The following is a 20,062-nucleotide window of genomic DNA, read 5'->3' on the forward strand; positions in this document are numbered from 1 at the left end:
GTGCATTAATTTGGGTTACCTGCGTATCTTCAGATGACAACCCTAAAAGTTACTTACACTTCCCCTCAGGTTTCTCATCAACCAGTGGGAAACAACTAAAGTAAGGGGCCTGCAGGTTATTCCTGTCCCCTCAGGAGACAGAAGGGCATCCCTTAGTGGTATCCAAGTACTTACTCCCATCTTGGGGAATGAGGGCCTGGTTTAAGCTAAGTTTAGAAGTAAAATGATTTGTGTCCTTTCACACTGGCGAGAGGAAGAAATATGCTGAAATTTAGATTGGTTTAAGGCTAGGCCTTGGATTATTTACGAGAGACAAAAGAGCAGTTTCAGAGTTCTGTTACCCTTTCTGAGACTACTGACGTTCAATGCCACCAACCTTTTTGCCTCAAGAGAAGAAACTTCAAAGGGCACCCGCAACCTGTGGGTAAGGCACACCAATGTAACAGTAGTGACGTTAACAATAGTGGCGCTGGGCACAGACAATTCAAAGACACCATTTTCTTACTTACTGAGCAATTTATTTGTTTCTAATTCTTATACTGACTTTTCATAAATATTCATTTCACATTTCCAGTAAAGGTCCTTGAGAGCAGGGCCTTTCTCTTCCTTTTATCATGAATGAGCACCTGGTACGCAGTAGATGCTCATGGAGCCTCCTACCATCTCGCCAGTTCCCTCTGGCCAATGCTTCCCCCAGGAAGACCGTTAAGGGTTTGCAGGGAAAACAGACCCAGAAGCAGCATTTCCAGAGGGAAGTATCTTCCACTTCTTTTGATTATATGAAAGTGTGACTGTTGCTTGCAACCCTTTAACACGTGCCAGCTTTCCTTTCCCACAGATTCAGAAACCTCTAAAGGAATAGTATTTATCTGAAATGTGTTTATTTCACTATATTCATTTCTTACAGATAGCATCTATCTATGGCAATTTATATATTTTCTATTCATGGGAGTGATACTAAGTTTTTTTTGCTTTTAAATATACTTAGGGAGTAGTAACTCAATTGAAAGGAAAAACAAGAACAAAAACCCTGAAATAACAGAGAAACACAAATGAGGTTAAAAAAAAAAAAAAAAGAGGAAAAAAAATAAAAAGGCCAACACAAAACCCCTCCAAACTACAGAGTGATTCACCAGAGACTATAGAGATTGGGGGAGTAACACTTTAGGCAAAACGTCCTCATTCTGGAGGGGCTGGTGGGCGGGAGTCCGAGTGTGCAGGTCCACCAAATTCATGAGGCCTTCGAGCACAGCTCATGGATGTGCCAGAACCAACATCGCGTTCACAAGATCCCGCTACATCTTGTGAGGATCTCACACACCACACGCAGTATGCTACCGAAGCAGGTCAAAAACTGAAGCCAAAGCCAAGTCTTAAAACTTAAAAAAAAAAAAAAATCCTGTATAAAGCAAGATACATCCCAGTATTAAGCTGCTCTCAGAAAAAAAATAAAAAGGGCATTCAGCCAGCTGCTGTATTTAACAAGCAAAATGTCATCAAAATCTAGTTACCCATCTTTTATTATTCCAACTGCAGTGTAGAGAGACTTCACAGCCACGGGGAATGTACAACTTCTGCAGCCTTCGAACCAAGGCAGAAAGCCATACAACTCTAGAACACAAGCCCGTGAGGTACACTTTTTTGAAGCAAATGGCTGGGTCTCTTCACCAAATTTTCCAGCATGTTCCAGAAACACACACCCTAGTTCTGCTTACAAACAAAAGGAGAAAAGAGCAACGCGTGATGAAACACGTCCCTGGTGACAGGGAGGAGGGTCACTCTAAGGGAGGGACGTCTTTGGGGTCCGCATCAGTCTGTTCTGCTTCAGCTTCTGCGACAGCCGGGGCCGGAGTTACGACCCTCACGGGGTCTTCCACCTCTGCTGCGGCCACCTGCATGTCCCCTCCGGCCTCGGCGGCTTCACCTCCTGCCTCCGCTTCGGCACTGCCCTTCTCAGAGGCCACGCCACACGGTGCCTCCACTCCCACCAGCTGTTCGGAGTGGGGACCGCAAGCGGCTTGGGCTGCGTCCGTGGGGCCTTCCCCTTGGGCCAGCGCGTCACTGCCTCCTGGAGCTGGCGCTCCTTCCCCATCTACCGCTCTCACTGCTGCCGTAATGACCTCAGCCAACACCTCTGCGGCCACCTCCTCGGGTGTCTCCTCCTTCTCCTCACCTCCTAAATTGTCATCTCCTTCGATTTCTGCATCGACAGCTTCGCTGGTGAAAGGGTCTTCACCCTGGCCAGGAAGAGCAGAGGGAGACTGAAGGGAGCCCAGGGTGCCGTGTTTTTATGCTGAACAGCCAACAAGAGAAACACTTCCCACTACAGCCAGGGAGTGCGCCCAACAGGTGCTTAGCACCAACCAGATTCAGAAAAGGCTTCTCAGAAAAGCCTTGCTGCAACCGTTTTGCACCTTTTGTCTTTTAACTTTTATTTTTTATTTTAAAGATTTTATTTATTTATTTGAGAGAGAGAGAGTGAGAGAGAGCATGAGAGGCGAGAAGGTCAGAGGGAGAAGCAGATTCCCCACGGAGCTGGGAGCCCGATACGGGACTCGATCCCGGGACTCCAGGACCGTGACCTGAGCCAAAGGCAGTTGCTTAACCAACTGAGCCACCCAGACGCCCGAACTTTTATTTTCTTATTTGGTTAGCTAGGACTAAAGCAGAATGGGGAAGGCAGAATCAGGGGCTATTCTTGTTATGCATACTAGTAATTTTAATATTCACAATGGGTTTTTGAAAGATGTACTTCTCCCTCATTCAAAAGCTTTTAATATATTTTAGAATGATTTACAAGTACTTATTAATTTATTTTAAAGACTTTGAATTGTTTAAGAAAGAGAGAGGGACACCTGGGTGTTCAGTTGGTTATGTATCTGCCTTCGGCTCAGATCATGATCCCAGGGTCCTGGGATCAAGCCCCGAGTCAGGCTCCCTGCTCAGTGGAGAACCTGCTTCTCCCTCAGCTGATGCTCTTCCTGCTTTTTTTCCCTTTCTTGCTGTGTCTCTCTCTGACAAATAAATGAATAAAATAAAATAAAATAAAATAAAATAAAATAGAGAGCACATGCATGTGAGAGGGGCAGAAAAAGCAGCAGACTCCCCGCTGAGCAGGGAGCCTGACACATGGCTCGATCCCAGAACCCTGGGATCATGACCTGAGCTAAAAGCAGCCATTTAACTGACTAGTGAGCCACCCAGGTGCCCCTATTTACAAATATCTAATACAACTGCCCCTGTTTTACACTTTTTATTCAAGCATATAGTAGTGAAGAAAGGTTCAAAAAGACTTAGGATTTCTTAACCCAATTGAAACAAAAAAGACTATTTTAAATTTTCATGTCATTTAAGTACACAGCCCTGGTTATACAGGTGCCCCATTTTGTAGGTAAGGAGACTCAGCAAGCTGCCCAAGGCCAGGATGGAATCCAAATCTGACTTTCAAAAGCCAAAATTCAGCTAAAACTGTCTCTAGTTTAGGAAATGTAAACATCATCAGCAGATCAAGAAGTGGATTTTAAAAATACAGTATTTAGGGGGCACCTGGCTGGCTCAGTCAGGGGAGCACATGACTCTTGACCTCAGGGTCAGGAGTTCAAGGCCCACACTGGGTGCAGAGGTTACTTAAGAAAAAAAAATCGGGGTGCCTGGGCGGCTTGGTTGGTTAAACATCTGCCTTTGGCTTGGGTCGTGATTCCAGGGTCCTGGGATCAAGTCCCGCACTGGGCTCCCTGCTCAGGGGGGAGCCTGCTTCTCCCTCTCCCACTCCCCCGCCTGCTTGTGACCCCTCTCTTGCCGTCTCTCTCTGTCAAATAAATAAATAAAATCTCAAAAAAAGAAAAAAAATCTTTAAAATAAAGTACAAACAAAAGCACTGACCAGCCACAGTTCTTAAATTGTTATTTAGATTCTATGCCTTTAACGGCTGGCACGAAAAGAAGAATCTAAGGACTGAAAGGCTAGCAAACAGGTCCTCGTAGTTGGGCTGTGCTGGTGCTTTACTCTGCACCCCCCACACTGAAGTCCGGGGTGAAGTGTTTAGCAAATGGGCTTCCCAAGGAGGAAGCAGGGGCTGTCCCAGCTGGGCTTCGCTCCAGGGCACCCTGTCTGGAATTCTACTATTCTGCTCCTGTCACTAAGGCTCAGTATTGTGGCAGCACTGGCCCTTCCTCCCCTCGAGCTCTTGGCTCACGGATAGCTGCCTCTGCTGCAAAACCTCTTTCTGGCTTCTTTCCTGGACAAGCATCACCTAACCTGGATTTCCCTGAGTACCTTAGCATCACTTGCTCAGTATTTCGCAGATATTCGAGGTTTCTTATGGTGAGCCCGCACCGCCACACAGACCAATCAAGCAGATCATATCCCAGACCCTGGGCAAGCATGGAGGTGCAGGAAACCCGGCCCGAAACATTCCTGCACCTGGCCGTTCCTCCCAAGACTCAGAAATGCTAAATACTGCGCTCTGGATGCAGCTCCACACTTGCAGAGTCATCCTGCACTCCAGAAGCTTCTCTTGTCCACTGCACTCCTAAGCACGAACCTTGAGATATTTTTCCAGCATCTTCACTATGTGTCTGTTGTTCAAAACACTCTTAGCCACATGGAGACTGGTCTTCTTGAACTGTTCAGCAGCCAACTGCAAATGGAACCAAAGGAGAACTTTTAGGTGTACACAGAGGGGGACAAGAAACACTAGCCAGGCTCCCCTGAGTTGCCCTGGGGTCAGCCTGAGACAGGACGAGGACTACCATCTCTCTCTCTCTTTTTTTTTTTTTAAATTTTTAAATTTATTTTTTATTTTTATTTATTTTTTTCTTTTTTTTTCTTTTCTTTCTTTTTTTTTTTTTTAAAGATTTATTTATTTGACAGAGAGAAATCACAAGTAGACAGAGAGAGAGAGAGAGGGAAGCAGGCCCCCCGCTGAGCAGAGAGCCCGACGCGGGACTCGATCCCAGAACCCTGAGATCATGACCTGAGCCGAAGGCAGCGGCTTAATCCACTGAACCACCCAGGTGCCCTATTTTTTATTTTTTAAAAAGATTTTATTTATTTATTTGTCAGAGAGAGAGAGGGAGAGAGAGCAAGCACAGGCGGACAGAATGGCAGACAGAGGCAAAGGGAGAAGCAGGCTCCCCGCCCAGCAAGGAGCCCGACGTGGGACTCGATCCCAGGAAGCCGGGATCATGACCAGAGCTGAAGGCAGCTGCTTAACCAACTGAGCCATCCAGGCGTCCCTATCATCTCTCTTCACTATGGCAAGTCCTCTGATGCCAGACTCCAGTAATGAGAGAAAGGTGGCCCTGGAGGGATAGTGGAACTGAGAACATGAGGCAATGCAGAAAAGTCTGATGAAAGATAAGAGCACAAGGACACCACAGACATCCAGGGCCCCTGTGCATGAGCAAGGACAGAATGAGGACACCTGCAGACAGACAGCTGCTGTGTGGGCTCGGTGTAGCAGAAGGGCAAATTTTTCTTTTCAGTTTTCTGAGTTTCAGTGACAAATTCAGCCACGGAAGTAGGAATGCTGCAACTATTTGGCTGTTTTAGAGCTCGACACATTCAAATGATAACCCCTTGTTGGTACGATGCTCTCTGGATGATCTTTCATAAACTAGCAGATTCTAAGGCAGGAGTAAGGACAGGCCTTAAACCAGGGCTCAGCAAGCCAGAGGCTATGGGCCAAATGTGGCCACGCCCATGCTTTACATCTGGATTCTGCTGCTTCTGCCTACTAGCAGCAGCTGTGAGGTGGTAGAGACCCTGGGGCCTGCAAAGCCAAAGTCTGTGATTTGACTCTTTATGAAAACAACAACAACAACAAAACAACTAAAACCGGGCTCCTGGGTGGCTAAGTTGGTTAAGTGACTGCCTTCAGCTCAGGTCATGATCCCAGGGTCCTGGGATCGAGCCCCACATCGGGCTCTCTGCTCAGCAGGAAGCCTGCTTTCTCCTCTCTCTCTTTCTGCCTCTCTGCCTACTTGTGATCTCTGTCTGTCAAATAAATAAATAAAATCTTTAAAAAAACAAAAATAAAACCACACACACACACAAAACCCCTGGTAATACCAAGCTATACATTTAGTCTTGGGCCCCATCAGCTAAGTAGGACCAAGTCAGTTCTTAACTATGGGTCCCCTAGGCCACTGTGCTGTGGACAACCCTCGGCCTCTGCTCCCAGGAAACCCAGTTTGTCAGCAACTGGGAAACGCACTTGTGTGGTTTAAAAGGAACATTCTTAACCCGGAGAATTTCAGCTACTCTAAGTCAACCCTAACCAACACGTTTTTTTCACAATTTAGTAGAAACTGGAATGCCTCTTAGGAGCACTGAAGAAATCACAGACTCAGCGGACTCCATCAAGACCGCCTGAAGATGCCAGTATTCCCTTCAAGACACAGAAGGCTCTGCGCCCCACCGCTGGCGGCCTGCAAGTCCCAACCTGGCCCGGCCCGGAGAGGGGACTCACCCTGCGGTTGTGATTGTGGTCCACCGAGTGCAGGTGCCGCTGGAGGAGCTGATGCTGCGCAGGGATCAGCATGTCACAAGCCAGGCAGTGAGCGGCCTCTATCTTCTTGAAAAAGTGCTCCTGGCCAATCCCTGTTGATAGAACCCAAGTCTGGTACCATCTGGGACAGCTGGCAAGTGATGCTCTTCTCCTGCCCCCAGAAGGGCCCCCATATACTCCCAGCAGTCCCGAAGGACCAGGTTAGGACAGCATCTGTGGGGCCATCACCGTCCTCCAGCATGGGTGTGTGGACAGAAGCCCTTCTATACCTGGGGATCTTCAACATTTTTCATCCTTCTCATCATTTTTTTTTTTTCCCCACAAGAAGAAGGAAAAAACACCAGAGGGCTTCCTATCAGTCCAATAAGCTGCCAGCAGCCGTGTGACATTCATCAGGCCATGCTCACAAGGCTCTTTCCATCGCCGAGTGTCCCACCCGAGGGTCCTCCCGTCACACTCTCAGCAGCCCTGCGCTGGGCCGGCTCTGCTATGCCTCATGTCTAAGCAGCACATGGAATGGTGCGCCCCAGCATCACAACTCACCTTTGAAAGGATCTGGTTTGGGTTTTGTGCTTTCTTTGTCCATTAACTCCTGACGCCGCTTCTCAATCTTCTTGTTCCTGTTTACGATGTACTCCTAGAGGAGATGTCACCGAATGAAACGAGGGCAGCATGGTGTGTGTGCCTCTCCCAGCTACACCAGAGGCAGTCCACCAAGGTGGCTACCAAGCCCCCGGCAGAGGACAGCTCTGTCTCAGCTACCCCACAGATGGGAACTACAATGGCTGGAGTGCTTAGCTGTCCCTCAGACTTGGAACTTGTCTGCTGCTATTCTGAAATGTCCAGGCCTCTTATTTCCCTTCCCTCTCCCTTCTCTGTGAGGGATCAATTTCTGGAGGACCATCAGGAAACCGCGATTGAGGTCAAGTGTGCTTTACCTGGAGGAACTCCACCGTCTTGTCAGGGAGTTTGGTACTGATAAACCTCAGTGTCTCTTTGTGAAATTTGCTTTGCAGATGCTTCTGGATTTCTTCATCTTCAAAGCTACGAAACTTGCACACAGAGCAGGCAAACTGAATCCTGGAGAAAAGATGAAAAGAATGATGACCAAACAATCATCAGCTCATCTTTGGTCAGAATGGAAATGGAAACGGGGAAGCAATTTGCCAAGACTTTTGACGTTGTGTGGGGCGCCAGAGTAGCAGACGCCCCAGGTCTCCCTATCCTGAGAATGGGGGTGCAATCCTGCAAGCGTTTTAGGAAAATGATTCATGCACCACACCCGTCTTTTTGGCCCAAGGGCCCATAAGAGAAGACACTAAGGTGGAGACTTTCCAAACTGTGGACTCCCTGAAGGCCCCAGACCACTGCTTGGGGAGGAGCGGATGCGGGTGTAGTACCTAACTCTAACTTCTTCCTGCGCCACCAGGATAGTGCATGGGAACCTCATTTTAGTGTGAGGGAGAAATTCCTGAAGACCTTCCACGATTTAAAACTCACAAAACCAAGAACAATTTTCCCCTGGGACTTAACATTAAGACCTATCATTATCAAAATCTACAGCTAAAAACCATAATCTTTGTTGTATACTTTAAACCTCACAAATGTAGTCATATTATAAAGAGAACAGCCAACAAAGCCCTATGTCCTCACAGTAGAGGCGCTGCTTCCCTCTGCTATGCTCAGGCGGCTTTGGTGTATCTGGGTTAATAGCATAAGCCCTGTGGCACTCAGGATTCCACATCTACCAACTCAGACTTCTGCCAGCTCCCAATGCCTGGCTTCTGACCTCCGAACAAGGCACAAGACACCTGGTTTTGCATATATACTCTCGACAGAGAGGCACATGGTGTGGTCACCCCAACACCCTTCGCACTTTTGTAATTCTTTTTCTGTTTAGAGACAAAATCTGTAAGATACTATCCTTGCATACGTAACTGCCATGTTGAACTCTGGAGGTGGTCTGGATTTGGATAAGACACCCAAAGCACCTTCTCAGCAGTTCTGCTGAATGAAGTTCACCTCTCCGGAGTGACACACACAAACCAGGGGCAAGGAAACTCATGGGAGGGGAGCAGAGAGCAAGAGAGCCCCCTGCTGGATACATGCGGGCCACAGAGACCCACTGGCAAGAACAGAATGCCATCTGTTTCCCCAGTTTTGTCTCCTCTCCACCTGACTCGGATTTCCTGACAGGCTCCAGAGGCAGATCAAACCGAGCTGCTCCTGCATTGTGGAGTGAAGACAGATGGGCTCCGGAGAACCCTGCCAGCGCTCAGCTTCCGGCCAACCTCCCACGTTGCCTGCCTCCTCACCTGTCGGCCGCTCGGTCTCGCATCCGGTCTCTCCTCCTTTGCTTTTCTCTTCTCTTCTTTACTTCATCATCCTCATCGTCCTTCTCTCCTGCAACAGATAACTTCCTTCAAGATGCCCTGAGGAGCCCACAGAGGAGCTGAGCACCAGGGCCTTGATGGGGGTGGGGGGCCACAGTATGGCCACTACGCCCCCGTACCCGTACCCGCCGCTGCCTCCACACAGGGCAGGGTCAGGACACCCTGAGGCACCAATAGTCTGTCAAAGGCTCCCAACAGGGATGTGCCTTTGATGAGAACCCTTGGGAGTTCCCAGGGAGTCATCTTACTTCCCCCCCCATGGCCTGATAAGGCTGGGATGGGCCAGAGACCCAGTCCGCCCATCCCACTCACACTGTGGCCCACCTGCTCTCTTGTCCTTTCCTATCCTGCTTTTCCGATCCAGTGCCCTACCATTGGGTCTTCTCCCAAAGTCACTTAAGGAGAGAGAGAAGCAGTTCTTCCCAGATAAAGAGGCAGCAGCTGGAAGGCCTCAGAAAATAAAGCAAGCCACTCTACCGCCCTCCGTCCCACCTCTGGGTGGACCATGACGACTGTCCCGTCAGGCTCTTCTGAACTAGGGCCTCAGCAGGTCTGACAGTCCTTGCTGGCCCAAACTCTATCTTTCACTCACAAAAACAGTCCATCTAGGGCCTTCCCAGGGCTACGAGGGAAGCAGTCCTAGAAACAAAAGTGGGAAGAGACCAACTGGTCCTCCGTCGTCCCCTGGGGCCAGCGCAGGAGCTCCTCCGAGAGCTGTGCAGCCCAGCGTCCCAGCGTCAGGCCAGGCCAGGCCAGGCCACTGTGGCTCAGGGCCAGGGCCAGACACTAAGGAAAGGTTGGATAAGCATCTGAACTGTAACCCCTACCCCTGATGCCAGTCACGAGACTGTCCCACGAAGATGGCGACCGGCGTGCGCTGCTCAGAAGCCTCTCAAAAGGGCGTGTGGGGTTTTTGGCAAGAGGTCACTGCCTGAAACTATTACTGCTGTTTAATAGCAAAGTCATCCCAGGTAGGCAGCAGGACCTGCGCGCAATAAACATGTCACCTTTGCTTTAGCATCTGCCCTGCTGCACGAGCTGCTAAATGCTGTGTGGTCCCAAGCTACAGGCATAACTGCTTCAGGACTGAGGCGGGAGGACCTCAGCAGGGTGGCTCGGCCTGAACACACAGGAGGAGGATCTAAGCCAGGGGCCTGCAGACTGACGGGAGCAGAGCCACAAAGGAGGCAGCCTGTCATTCTTGGGGAAAAGCAGCTACGGACAGACCCTTGAGAACAGGAAAAGAAACAAGTGGTTTCTGGGTAAGCTCAAGGCCACATAGTCTCAGGCTGCTTCTCCATGGCCCGTCAAAAAGGTTTAACTTTGCTCTGCTCTTGCCACTTATTTTGGACTTGCAGGTGCCCCGCAAGGGCACTGGTGAGCCCTGCTGAGCAAGGACAATCTCTGGAGGATCCTGGGCTTGGGTGTACCTGACAGGTCTCCCCTCCCTCCTCCCCCAGCTCCCAACCGGGGCAGGTGTCTAAACTCTGTCCTGCACAGCAGGATGACTGCTGCTGCTGGCATCCCCACCACAGAAGCTGAGGGCACAAGCCTGGGCTGGCAGCCGAGGAACTATGAGGAAAGAAAGAAGCCCAGGAAAAGACAGTAGAGGGATCTGCACTGGCCAATAAGTAACACAGAAGATGGGCTGGAGAGCGCCTTTCTTTCACTTCTGAGACTCTCCCTTCCCTACCACCGCAAGCTGTTGTAGACACTCAGAAATGAGGTGTTCCCCCAGCCCCCCGCCACAGCCTCCCTTGAAGTGAGGCAAACAGATTTGTTTCCAACAAGTGCTCTTCTAAGCACTGGAGTAGGGCCTCACGGTGAGCGCCATGGCCAAGGCCCACCCAGTGGCCATGGCCTCTCTTCTGCCCTGAGCCACCAGTCCCTGCATCCAGGCCCCAGGCTTGCTCAGAAGGCCAGCCCGGCTTGAGCTGAGCAGACAAAGGAAAGCTCAGAGGGACACCAAGCAATGCCTACCTCTCTGCCTCCCGGGGTCGAAGAATTCATCCTCCTGAAAAAGGGAACACACAAAGTCGGACTATGAGGTGGAGTTTCCGTAACTTTCTACAACCGACCTAGCACCCTGCCACTACCTGGTCACAGTGTGTCAGGACAAGTCCCAGGGCAGTGGGAGAGGCTGAGCGTGTTCTGTCACTGCTCCTGGTTGCCTTCTGAGATTCTGCAATGACCAGCTGCTTTTCTAGTAAAGTCACTGGCTCTTTTCTGGTTCTTTCTACGGCTAAAGAACTGCCCTTGGTAATTGTGTGCCTGCGCAGTTCTGCACGTGGGAGTGCCAAGAGCCCATCCATCAGCTCTATGTCATGAAACCCTGACTGACAGGATGCTAACTCCAGCAAGCTTTACTGAAAAAGGGCTTTACCATGTTCCCCAGCCTTCTGTTCATATTTACCAAAGGCTGTAACAAACCAGGTGTGGATTAAAAATGATGCATCTGTAACTGAAAATCGAAACATTGCCCATTTCTTAGACATTCAGCTCAAGATTAAATAAAAGTCACCAGCAGAGACACAGAGATTCCCAGACTCAAGATCTAAGCAAACCAATTAGGGAGTAAGACACGCCCCCCCCAGCCCCAATCTGACCATCAGAAGCACTTGGTCGAAGCCTTCACACATCCAGGTCTCCAGGCTAACCCCAGACATGGATTAGAGTTTGCAGGGGTAGCAAAGGCTCACCACCTAGGTGCTCGTGTGTGGTCATGGCTCAGGGGTGGCCTTTAATGCCTATCTCCTGTGACTGGCTTTAAGGGCTGATGACAAGGAGGCAGCTGAGCACCAGCACAGGGGTGGCAGGACACGAGTTTGAAAGTCTCGGCCCGCGTGTGGCTATGCAAATCACTGACGATACAGGAATGGCTGGGGTTTTTTTCAAGAAGGAAGGATTGTCATGAGTGCAAAACGCTTAGAAATCTAGCTGCAAGTCAGACTATTAAATCCAGTCACAAAGCAATCAAGTCTACCACAGAAGCTGTTCCTGCCTCTTTGGGAGAAAAAGGCTAAGTAAAGAAAAAATCCCACACTAGAGAAATAAAAAAGGGTGACCAGTGAAGATGGACTTACACCCCTGAATTCTTCATCTCCTGACCGGAAGTCAGCAGCTCCATCATCTACCAGACACAAAGGAGAGAGAAAGTCAGCCCCTTGGGAGTTGGTCCACTCCTTGTTTCACCCTCCTAGGCTCACTGTCCAGAGTGACCATGCTTGTGCTAACTGCAGTGGGGGCCGCGGGAGACTGGGTGACACGCACCACCCTCGAGTTCAACACATGTCCACTATATGTACGGGCGGGCAGGTAGAGTACTGAGCAGGAAACAGATTCATCCCACACCCCCCGGGGCCTACCGTTTTCAGAAAAATCTCCTTCGCTATCAGCCCGGGCCAGTTTGGCATCTGGCTCATCGTAGATCTGGAACTGCTTCCGTTTTCTGCCCATGCTGTCTGGGCCACAGCGGTCAAACCCTCTCCGCCTGGGCTACAGACACAAGCACATCTGATGTACCGCTTACTGGGACCATTAAGATACCCCAGAGAAACGAAGAACGGAGAGGTTATAACATCAGAGAAGAGGCAGAAAAGATATTTCCAGAAAACAAAGGGAGAAGACATAGTTGAGCCATGCCCCCATCCCCAATTTCATGCCACGCAGAAGTCAGACACAGAAGGCCACATGTTATGACTGCATTCACATGAAAGCTTGGGAGAAATGACTCTACAAAGATAGAAAGCAGATTAGTGCTTGCCAAGGCTGGAGGCGAGGATGGGGAGTGACTGCTAATGGCAGAGGTTTGCATCTTTCCCAGCGGATGGAAATGTTATAAAATTAGATGCTGGTGAAGGCTGCACAATTCTGTACGTTTTACTAAAACCTGATCATGCACTTAAAAATGGGTGAATCTTACAGGACACAAATTTGCCTCTACCTAGCTGTTTGAAAGGCAGATTAGAACTTCCTGAGGGCTTACCCGATCCCTCATCCGGGTCTGTGACCGGCCACATCCGTAGGACACCGAGTTGTCATAACCGCCGGCCCCCTGGATGCCCATTACACCGAAGTCAGGGGCCACGGACTGGGAGAACAGGGAAGGCGGTGGCCGGCTGGGGGAGGGGCCTCCCAGGCCCCGCCCACCCACATAGTTCAGTTCTGTCCAGGGAGCAGACAAAGGCTCTGAGGGGGCTGCCGGCGGCATGAAAGGGTCGCTGCGCATGAAGGTGCTGGGGTTGCTCCGGTCCTGGAAGCGGCCCTGGCCCTGGCCCCGGCCCCGCATGAAGCCATCAAGGGAGCCCCGCTCACGGGCTGGGTCTCGGCAGTCACTGTACTGACTGCTAAAGCCACCGTTTCGGTCAGGCCCCAGGTCAAAGTCATAATCGTAGCTATAGCTGGGGCGATAAGGATGGTGCTCGGGGAGGCAAGACCTGGAGTCATAGGACTCGAACGACTGGAAGCGGAAGGAGCTGGAAAGGAAGCATAACCGTCACTATAATCCAGGTACAAGCCCAGGTCTCCTTCACAGCTGGCTTCCCTATATTCAGAACAGCACACCACACCACCACAGAGGTCTCCTCAATGCTGAGAAGGCACAACATATAAACCCCCTTGGACATTGCTGAATGAGGTACATGAAACCCTTGGCCACAAGAACAAGACCTACAGGTACCTGACGCAGAAATAAGAAGTCTAGCACTGGTGTAGTTTAGCTAAGCCCCACCACCCCAGACACAAATAGTCCCACTGTGATGCCTCTGCCCAACTCATCTACTCCACACTCAGGAGGGAGCTGGGGGAAAGCCCTCCCTGGAAGAGGGGGTCCCCACTGTCATCTGCACAAAGCTGGGGCTGGGGGGGATCCTCAGGGAAGGGACCAAGTTCATAATCACCTCTCCCGGTCCTGCATGCCCTCCCCACCGCCGCTGCTCCCGCCCCTGCCTCCTTCCTTGGACATCATGTCCAAACGCTGGTTGATCTTGGCAATGAGGGAGTCGGAATTGTCGGTGCACGGCTCTGGGCCGTAAGAAGCCATGTGCACGGCAGGGCCCCCAGCTCCCAGGCCATCACTGGCCTTGGTGGCCTCCCATGAGGCTGGGCCATAGCTGTAGGTCGCTCCCGTGTTGACATTGGTGTTCTGTGCGCCATAATAATTGTAGTTTTCATAACCTGCCACAGGGAGGAAGAGCCAAGCCACAAAGTCAGTCTATGGCAGACACATCTGGGGAGAAGCACCCACTACCCACACAGAAGGAAGAGTGTCAAGGAACCAAGTGTCACTGGCATCACCCCACACTGTGCACATCGCCTGCCAAAAGACACCAGGAGAAGGGCAACGATGCAGCCTCAGCAATGAGCGGTAGGTTTTCCATGCCAGATCTGAAGTCTTGCTCCTCATCCAAAGCCAGAGATGGCTGAGAACGCACAAGCGGCAGTGGGGGCTGCTGCTCCCAGAACACAACCACAACCCTGGCCTCCAACAAGTTCTCCTTGAGAATGCCTGGACCTGCCAAGTCTTCAGGAGATCTATGAGCCCAGCTAGAATGGGAGATGGGGATGGGAGGTCCCTGTGTCCCAGCCCTTCTGGGTAGCTGACCAGAGGAACATCTTGCCCACTCACAGACACCCAAAGGGCCTACCTTGCCAGCTGGCCACACCAGTTCCGTAGGCACCTTAGAGGAAACAAAAACAGACAAGAGCTTTGTATACAGAGTGAAGGTACCTGAAATAGCCCTGCTAACCATCCCCTCACTCCACTACACACAGGTCCAGGGCCGCAGGCGGCAATCTGTGGGAGGCACCCCTGGCTGTCCGATAAGGCCAGGAATGGCTGGGGCCCACCAGCTGTAAAACTCATTTCCTGTGTGGAGCACTCAGTTAAGCATAACCAAGACTTCTCTTGCAGGCAAGCCCCGTCTCCCCGAGTAGGACAAGCGGAAAGGACGCTGCAGCATTCCCAGGAAGTGTCCAGCGTGGGCCACCAGCCAAGAGGCCAGATCCCCTTGGCAGAGCCCTTCAAAAGTGCCAGTTCTCACCAGCAGCTGGAGCTCAGGCACCATCAACACAGACAATGTATCAGTGGAAAATCATGTCCCCGACTCAACTGAGGAAGGGGACATTATGTACCCTAGTGACATGAAGGGCCTCTTCCTTTAAAACTTGGTGATGGGTGAAAAAGTGATTCCACCACCCCCAATGGTGCTAAGGGCAAGTTCCGGGCTCAGAAAACAAGGAGGGCCCTCAGCCCATCCCCTGGAACAAATGCTGGCAAAAAGCAGAAAACTTTGCCACCAGGAAGGACATTTGGGTCCTTCAAGCACAGAGAGCCTCGTGATCTGGATTCCAGAGCAGGGGCGGAAGTCAAGCCCCCACGTCACATCTAGTCCGCTGCCTGTTTTTGTACAGCCAACAAGCTAAGAATGGATTTTACTTTTTTAAATGGTTGCAGATTTAAAAAAAAAAAAAAAAAGAGTATTTCATGACATGAAATGCATTCTTTGTGTCCTTCATATACTTATCAAAACTCACAGAACCATGCAACCAGTGAGTATAACTGTGGATCATAACTAACAACAGTGTATTGACACTGACTTGTTGCTGAGAATAAATGTTTCCCACTAATGCTAAATATTAATAATAAGGGAAACTCCTGGGGTGAAAAGTAGCGAGATCATATGGAATCCTGTACTACCTGCTTAATCCCATAAATCTAAAACTGTTGAAAAATAAAGTCTATTAGTCAAAAAAATCTTTCATTAACCCCCTGGCTATTTACTTAGAATAACCCAAATGCCTAAAATAAAGACTATCACACATGAAAATTACATGGTATGCAAATTTCAGCGCTCTTAAGTAAATATCACCAGCACACAGCCACATCTATTTCTCTATAAACATCTCTGTGACTCCTGCATCACAGAGACTGTGTAGCTCCCAGAGCCAAAACAAACTTCACTGTGTAGCCCTTTACAGAAAAGGTCGCTGGATCCGCAGGCTAGCGCCAGTCCCCCTGTCAGCCTCTCCAGATTATAGTTCACAGTGTCTAGGTTTGTTATGATGGTACCTCAGATCAGACCTGCGGGGGTGGAATCTGTGCCTCCCCATAAGGTCTTACCTTGGGTGTTGGCAGGTCCAGTACTCCATGCCCCATAGCCTGCGGAGAGAAGAACTGTGAGTTACGATCCTATTTGTCACGCTAGACAAGAGGTGCTTCTGAGGTGCTCTGAGGAGCCAAAAGTGATCGCCTTTAAGGAGAGTTCCATGTCAGCCTCACGAGGCACCAGAATGCACACTGTCCCTCTAAAAATTCTCCACAGCTGGTTGATTCGCATTACCACACTCCACCTGCCTGAGGTCAAAGCAGAAAAAGAGTTGGGGAGAATAGGCTTTGGGGCCAGCTCTGCCGGCAGCCTGCTGAGGGACCGTGGCCTAAGTCTCAATCCACAACTTAGGAGAACACAGGACAAAATGCCAGCTGGCCTGGTAGGAGGACACAGTTGTGTCCGTACCCTGGGGGCGGTTTGGCTCACCAAGCAGCCCTAAGTCCCCCATAACTGAAAAACAAAGTTCAGAATTTGGAGACGACAACAGTGCCACTGTAGGCCTCACTTCTTTGTGACTTTGGACCCTCCAATGCTCCCCTGGGCCTTCAAGTCCCAGGGCTTCAGCCTGGCCTAAGGTATCCAGGTAGCACTCCTCTCTGTGGTGGCTTCCCTTGCCCCTGTGGACTCCCATGACAGCATCTGTATGGGTCTGTCATTTCTCTGTCCCTGGAACCTCAGAGCTGGGAAAGGGCAGTTATCCACACCCGTCAACAATCCCCAACATTACAGAACAGGAATACACCCTGTCTCTCTCCCCAGAGCAACCCAAGCCACTAGCTAAGTGTCCAACGTGTGCTGACACATGACAGGCACTGAGCATACGTTAGTGTCCCTGAATGCCATTTAGAGATTAGAAAGCTAACGCCTAAAGGTTAGGGTCCTTGATCCAAAGACATGCCGCTGATGTTTGCCCTCTCCAGACTACAGTCTCCCCATGCCACACAGCCTTCTACACGTGTGAGGTAGAAAGACCAAGCAGCGAGTCTACCAGCAAATGGCCAACTACGGGGTGCTGGTCTAAGTTGCATACGCTAATCACATAACCTCACAATGCCCCTTTAGGTGGGTAATAATTACCCTGTTGTACCCAGAGGCTCAAGTGGCTGGAGAATGGAAGAACTGGGACCTGAACTCAGATCTAGATACCTACTACAGCCAGAGAACAACTGTCAAGACTCAGGAAGTCTGAGAAATAACTCTAGGTGCCAAAGCTAGGAAGAATTCAGGGAGGCCCCACCACCTAAACTGAGTCTGAAGGGTTTTGGCAAACAGGAAGTGAGGGAAACAAAACCTCTTCATGCTCAGGGTGTGTACACGGGGCAGGATTACTGTCTGAGAGATCTGGTGAGAAGCAGGCAAAAAATTGCGAGACCCCATCAGATTGCAGAAAAGACGGGAGAAGCCAGGGTGAGGCACCCCTGGACCCTGGAGGCAAACACACCGTGCACCTCAGGACCTCCCTTGCAATTACTGCTGCTGGATCCTCACACTGCCACCTTTCAAGATCTGTGCCTTCCCTAGCGGTTGCGGCCGAGATCAGACTGCTTGCTTCTCCAAGCTCACATACTTGGATAAGGACTGCACCTTGTCAAGTCCTAGCCCACGTATTCCAAAGCTCGACTGCTTCCTCCCGGCAAACCTGACTTCCAGCACGGAGTAAATGCCTCCGAGGAACCTCTGATTCTGGACACTGAGACCCGGCCGCTAGAGAAGATCCGTCCTGCCGAAGGCTGCGAGGCCCAAGGGGCACACACTCCCTCTTTCACAGCTCTCAGCCACTTCCAGGCCACCCTCCTCCCCGCCCCCAACGCACAAAAAGACACCCAACACCTGACCGCGAAGTCTTGTCCCTAGGCCAGCACGAGTCCTGCACAGGGCAGGAGTCCGCCGAGACTGACCCCTGCAGAGACCGTGCTCAAAACCACTGCGCTGCACCGCGGGACTGGAGGAGAAAGGTCTGACGCCGCGCCGCCCGGACGGCTTCCGGGACCCGCGCGACCGACCACGTGCACCGCGCGCAGGCCCCCGCGAAGCCCCACAGGCCGGAGACAGGCACCCCAACTCCCTCGGGCTCCAACCGCGGACCCCGCGCCCCACGAGCTCTCGCTGTGGCTCCGCCCCCGGGCGCCGCCATTTTGTGGTCTTCGGAAGGGGAAGGCGGGCCTCCGAGCGGCGGGGTCCACCGACCCAGCTTCGCTGGGGCTGAAGGGTAGAAACGGCCAGGACAGCCCAAGGCGCCCCCCGAAGCCCGCCGCAGCGTCTGCCCGCCAAACCCCGCCCGCCTCCTCAAGCCTGGCCGACCAATCCGCACGCAGCGCCCCGGGAGCGACGGCTCCTAGGTCCAATGAGCAGCGCGCGCGCGCGCCCCGGCCTCCTCTCCGCGAGTCGGGCTGGAGTAACCGCGCTCCGGCGTAGGCCCGAGTCCGCGGCCCTCTACGCAGCCCTAGCTGCGTTGCTGAGGGAGCACCCGTCTGCCTCCACCCCACATTGAGCCACCCCGACGAACCTCCGTAGCCCTGCTCCATGTCTTCAGCTCGGCCCGCCAGCAGCCCCTTTTTCTAGGCTGCCACAGGACGCATGCGCTCCACACACCTTCCGCCGCCCGCTACTGGAAGACCAGGCGCATACGTCACTCCTTCCGCACACCACCATTGGCTAGCTTTCACTGCGCACCCACCCCTGTCTCCCCTGCGGGCCTTCCGGTTGCTTGGGCTCGGCTTTCACAGCATCTTGGGAGTTTTGGTCCGACCACGGAGTCTTACTGCGCGCAGGCGCTTCCCTCTTCCTTCCTGCCGCCAGTGCGCAGGCGCACCCCCACCCCTTCCCGGGTCCCGCGCGCAGGCGCACACCGCTCCCAACGACGGCGTCCCTGCTGCACACCAACAAACGAACTAGAAGTGGGATGGGAAGAGCTTTATTAGGCCCGGCTTCCAGCTTTGGCCACGCGGGTCCTGCCCGCCTGGGGCCCGGGTTACGGTGCGCCCCCGCCACCCTCCTCGTCGTCGTCGGCCTCTACGTCGAGGCCCGGGATACCGCGGATCTGGCGCTGAAGCGCCCCACCCAGCAGGGGCACGGCCTCCTCCTCCTCCTCTTCTGGGGGCGGCGGTGGTGGCGGTGGGGACGCGGCCTCGGGGGCTGGCTCCGGGGGCACAGGGGGCTGCGCCGGCGTGCCATCTGCACCCTCGGCGCCCCCTGCCGCTTCGACCAGCGCTCCCTCGTCCAGGGCGCCGCCTTCGGCCTCCTCCTGTTCCTTCTCCTCTTCGGGGCTATCAGTGAATGGGTTTTCACCCTGTGGGGAAGGAGGCCAACACTGAAGCGAGGGAAGGACCCGTGGGGGCAGGGGGCCGGGACCGGCGCGCCTCACCTTCAGGTAGCGTTCCAGCTTCTTGCTGATGATTTTGTTGTTGAGGATGCTGCGGGCCACCATGAGCGAGGACTTCTTGGACTGCTCCATCATGAGCTGCAGGCAAGGCAGGTAGGGCTGGAGAGGCTGCTCTGGGCGCCAGAAAGCCCCCCTCCCCCACCCCACCAGATCTGCAGAGTCCTCCCAAACCCCCTTGCCCCCAGCTCAGCACAGCCAAGCACTCTAACCACATGGTGAAATCAGTGTACAAGTGTACCTTGGGTACAAGCGTAGGGCCACTCTACAAGCACGGAGCCAAGACCTGATCTGATCTTTGCTCGAATGCTCCATTCTTCCACACCATACGTACTGTATGTAATTGATTAAAGACATATGTCTTTACGGCTGTACAGCAGAAATCTGATGTGCTTACATAAAAACTACAAACAGTGAACAAATTAGGAAACCTATGAAAAGCCGGAGATGCAACCCATAACAACAAGCCAACTGCCCATATGTAAGGAACTTTTTAAGATTAACAGAGAGGATACAAGAACAGGAATACAAATGTCAGACAGTACATTTAAATGATATACGTCCTTTTAGCCCACTGAAGAGAGACCCTTCTACCCTGAGGGTGACAGGGTCAAATGTTTACTTACTTTCTGAAAAGCAGTTTGATAAAATGTATCAAAAGCAAAAGCTT

General features: G+C 51.9%; 2 protein-coding genes across 5 annotated transcripts in view; both read right to left on the reverse strand.

Annotated features, from left to right (window-relative positions):
• Positions 1–496: 496 nt before the first annotated feature.
• On the reverse strand, positions 497–18,658 carry AKAP8 (A-kinase anchoring protein 8). The gene is made up of 14 exons (XM_059160303.1): positions 18,520–18,658; positions 16,025–16,063; positions 14,550–14,582; positions 13,803–14,079; positions 12,890–13,379; positions 12,270–12,399; positions 11,988–12,034; positions 10,885–10,918; positions 8,827–8,914; positions 7,450–7,591; positions 7,055–7,148; positions 6,473–6,603; positions 4,544–4,639; positions 497–2,237 (listed from the first exon to the last, which is right to left on the reverse strand). Exons 1-14 carry the CDS (start codon positions 18,536–18,538, stop codon positions 1,776–1,778), a joined length of 2,082 nt encoding a protein of 693 aa, XP_059016286.1. The 5' UTR covers positions 18,539–18,658; the 3' UTR covers positions 497–1,775.
• A 253-nt stretch (positions 18,659–18,911) lies between these two features.
• The window catches only part of AKAP8L (A-kinase anchoring protein 8 like), a 28,899-nt gene continuing 27,748 nt past the window's right edge, over positions 18,912–20,062 (reverse strand). For 3 of the 4 annotated variants that reach the window (XM_059160298.1, XM_059160297.1, XM_059160302.1), the window contains 2 exons: positions 19,378–19,473; positions 18,912–19,302 (listed from right to left, as the gene is read on the reverse strand). In XM_059160298.1, coding sequence (XP_059016281.1) covers positions 18,985–19,302; positions 19,378–19,473 — 414 coding nt within the window. In that variant the 3' untranslated portion in view covers positions 18,912–18,984. Of the gene's footprint in view, positions 19,303–19,377; positions 19,474–19,633; positions 19,726–20,062 lie in introns of all 4 variants that reach the window. The other variant, XR_009350641.1, reaches the window with a different exon arrangement.

This window comes from Mustela lutreola, chromosome 2 (genome assembly GCF_030435805.1).
Source record: "Mustela lutreola isolate mMusLut2 chromosome 2, mMusLut2.pri, whole genome shotgun sequence".
In the NCBI taxonomy this organism is placed as follows: domain Eukaryota; kingdom Metazoa; phylum Chordata; class Mammalia; order Carnivora; family Mustelidae; genus Mustela; species Mustela lutreola.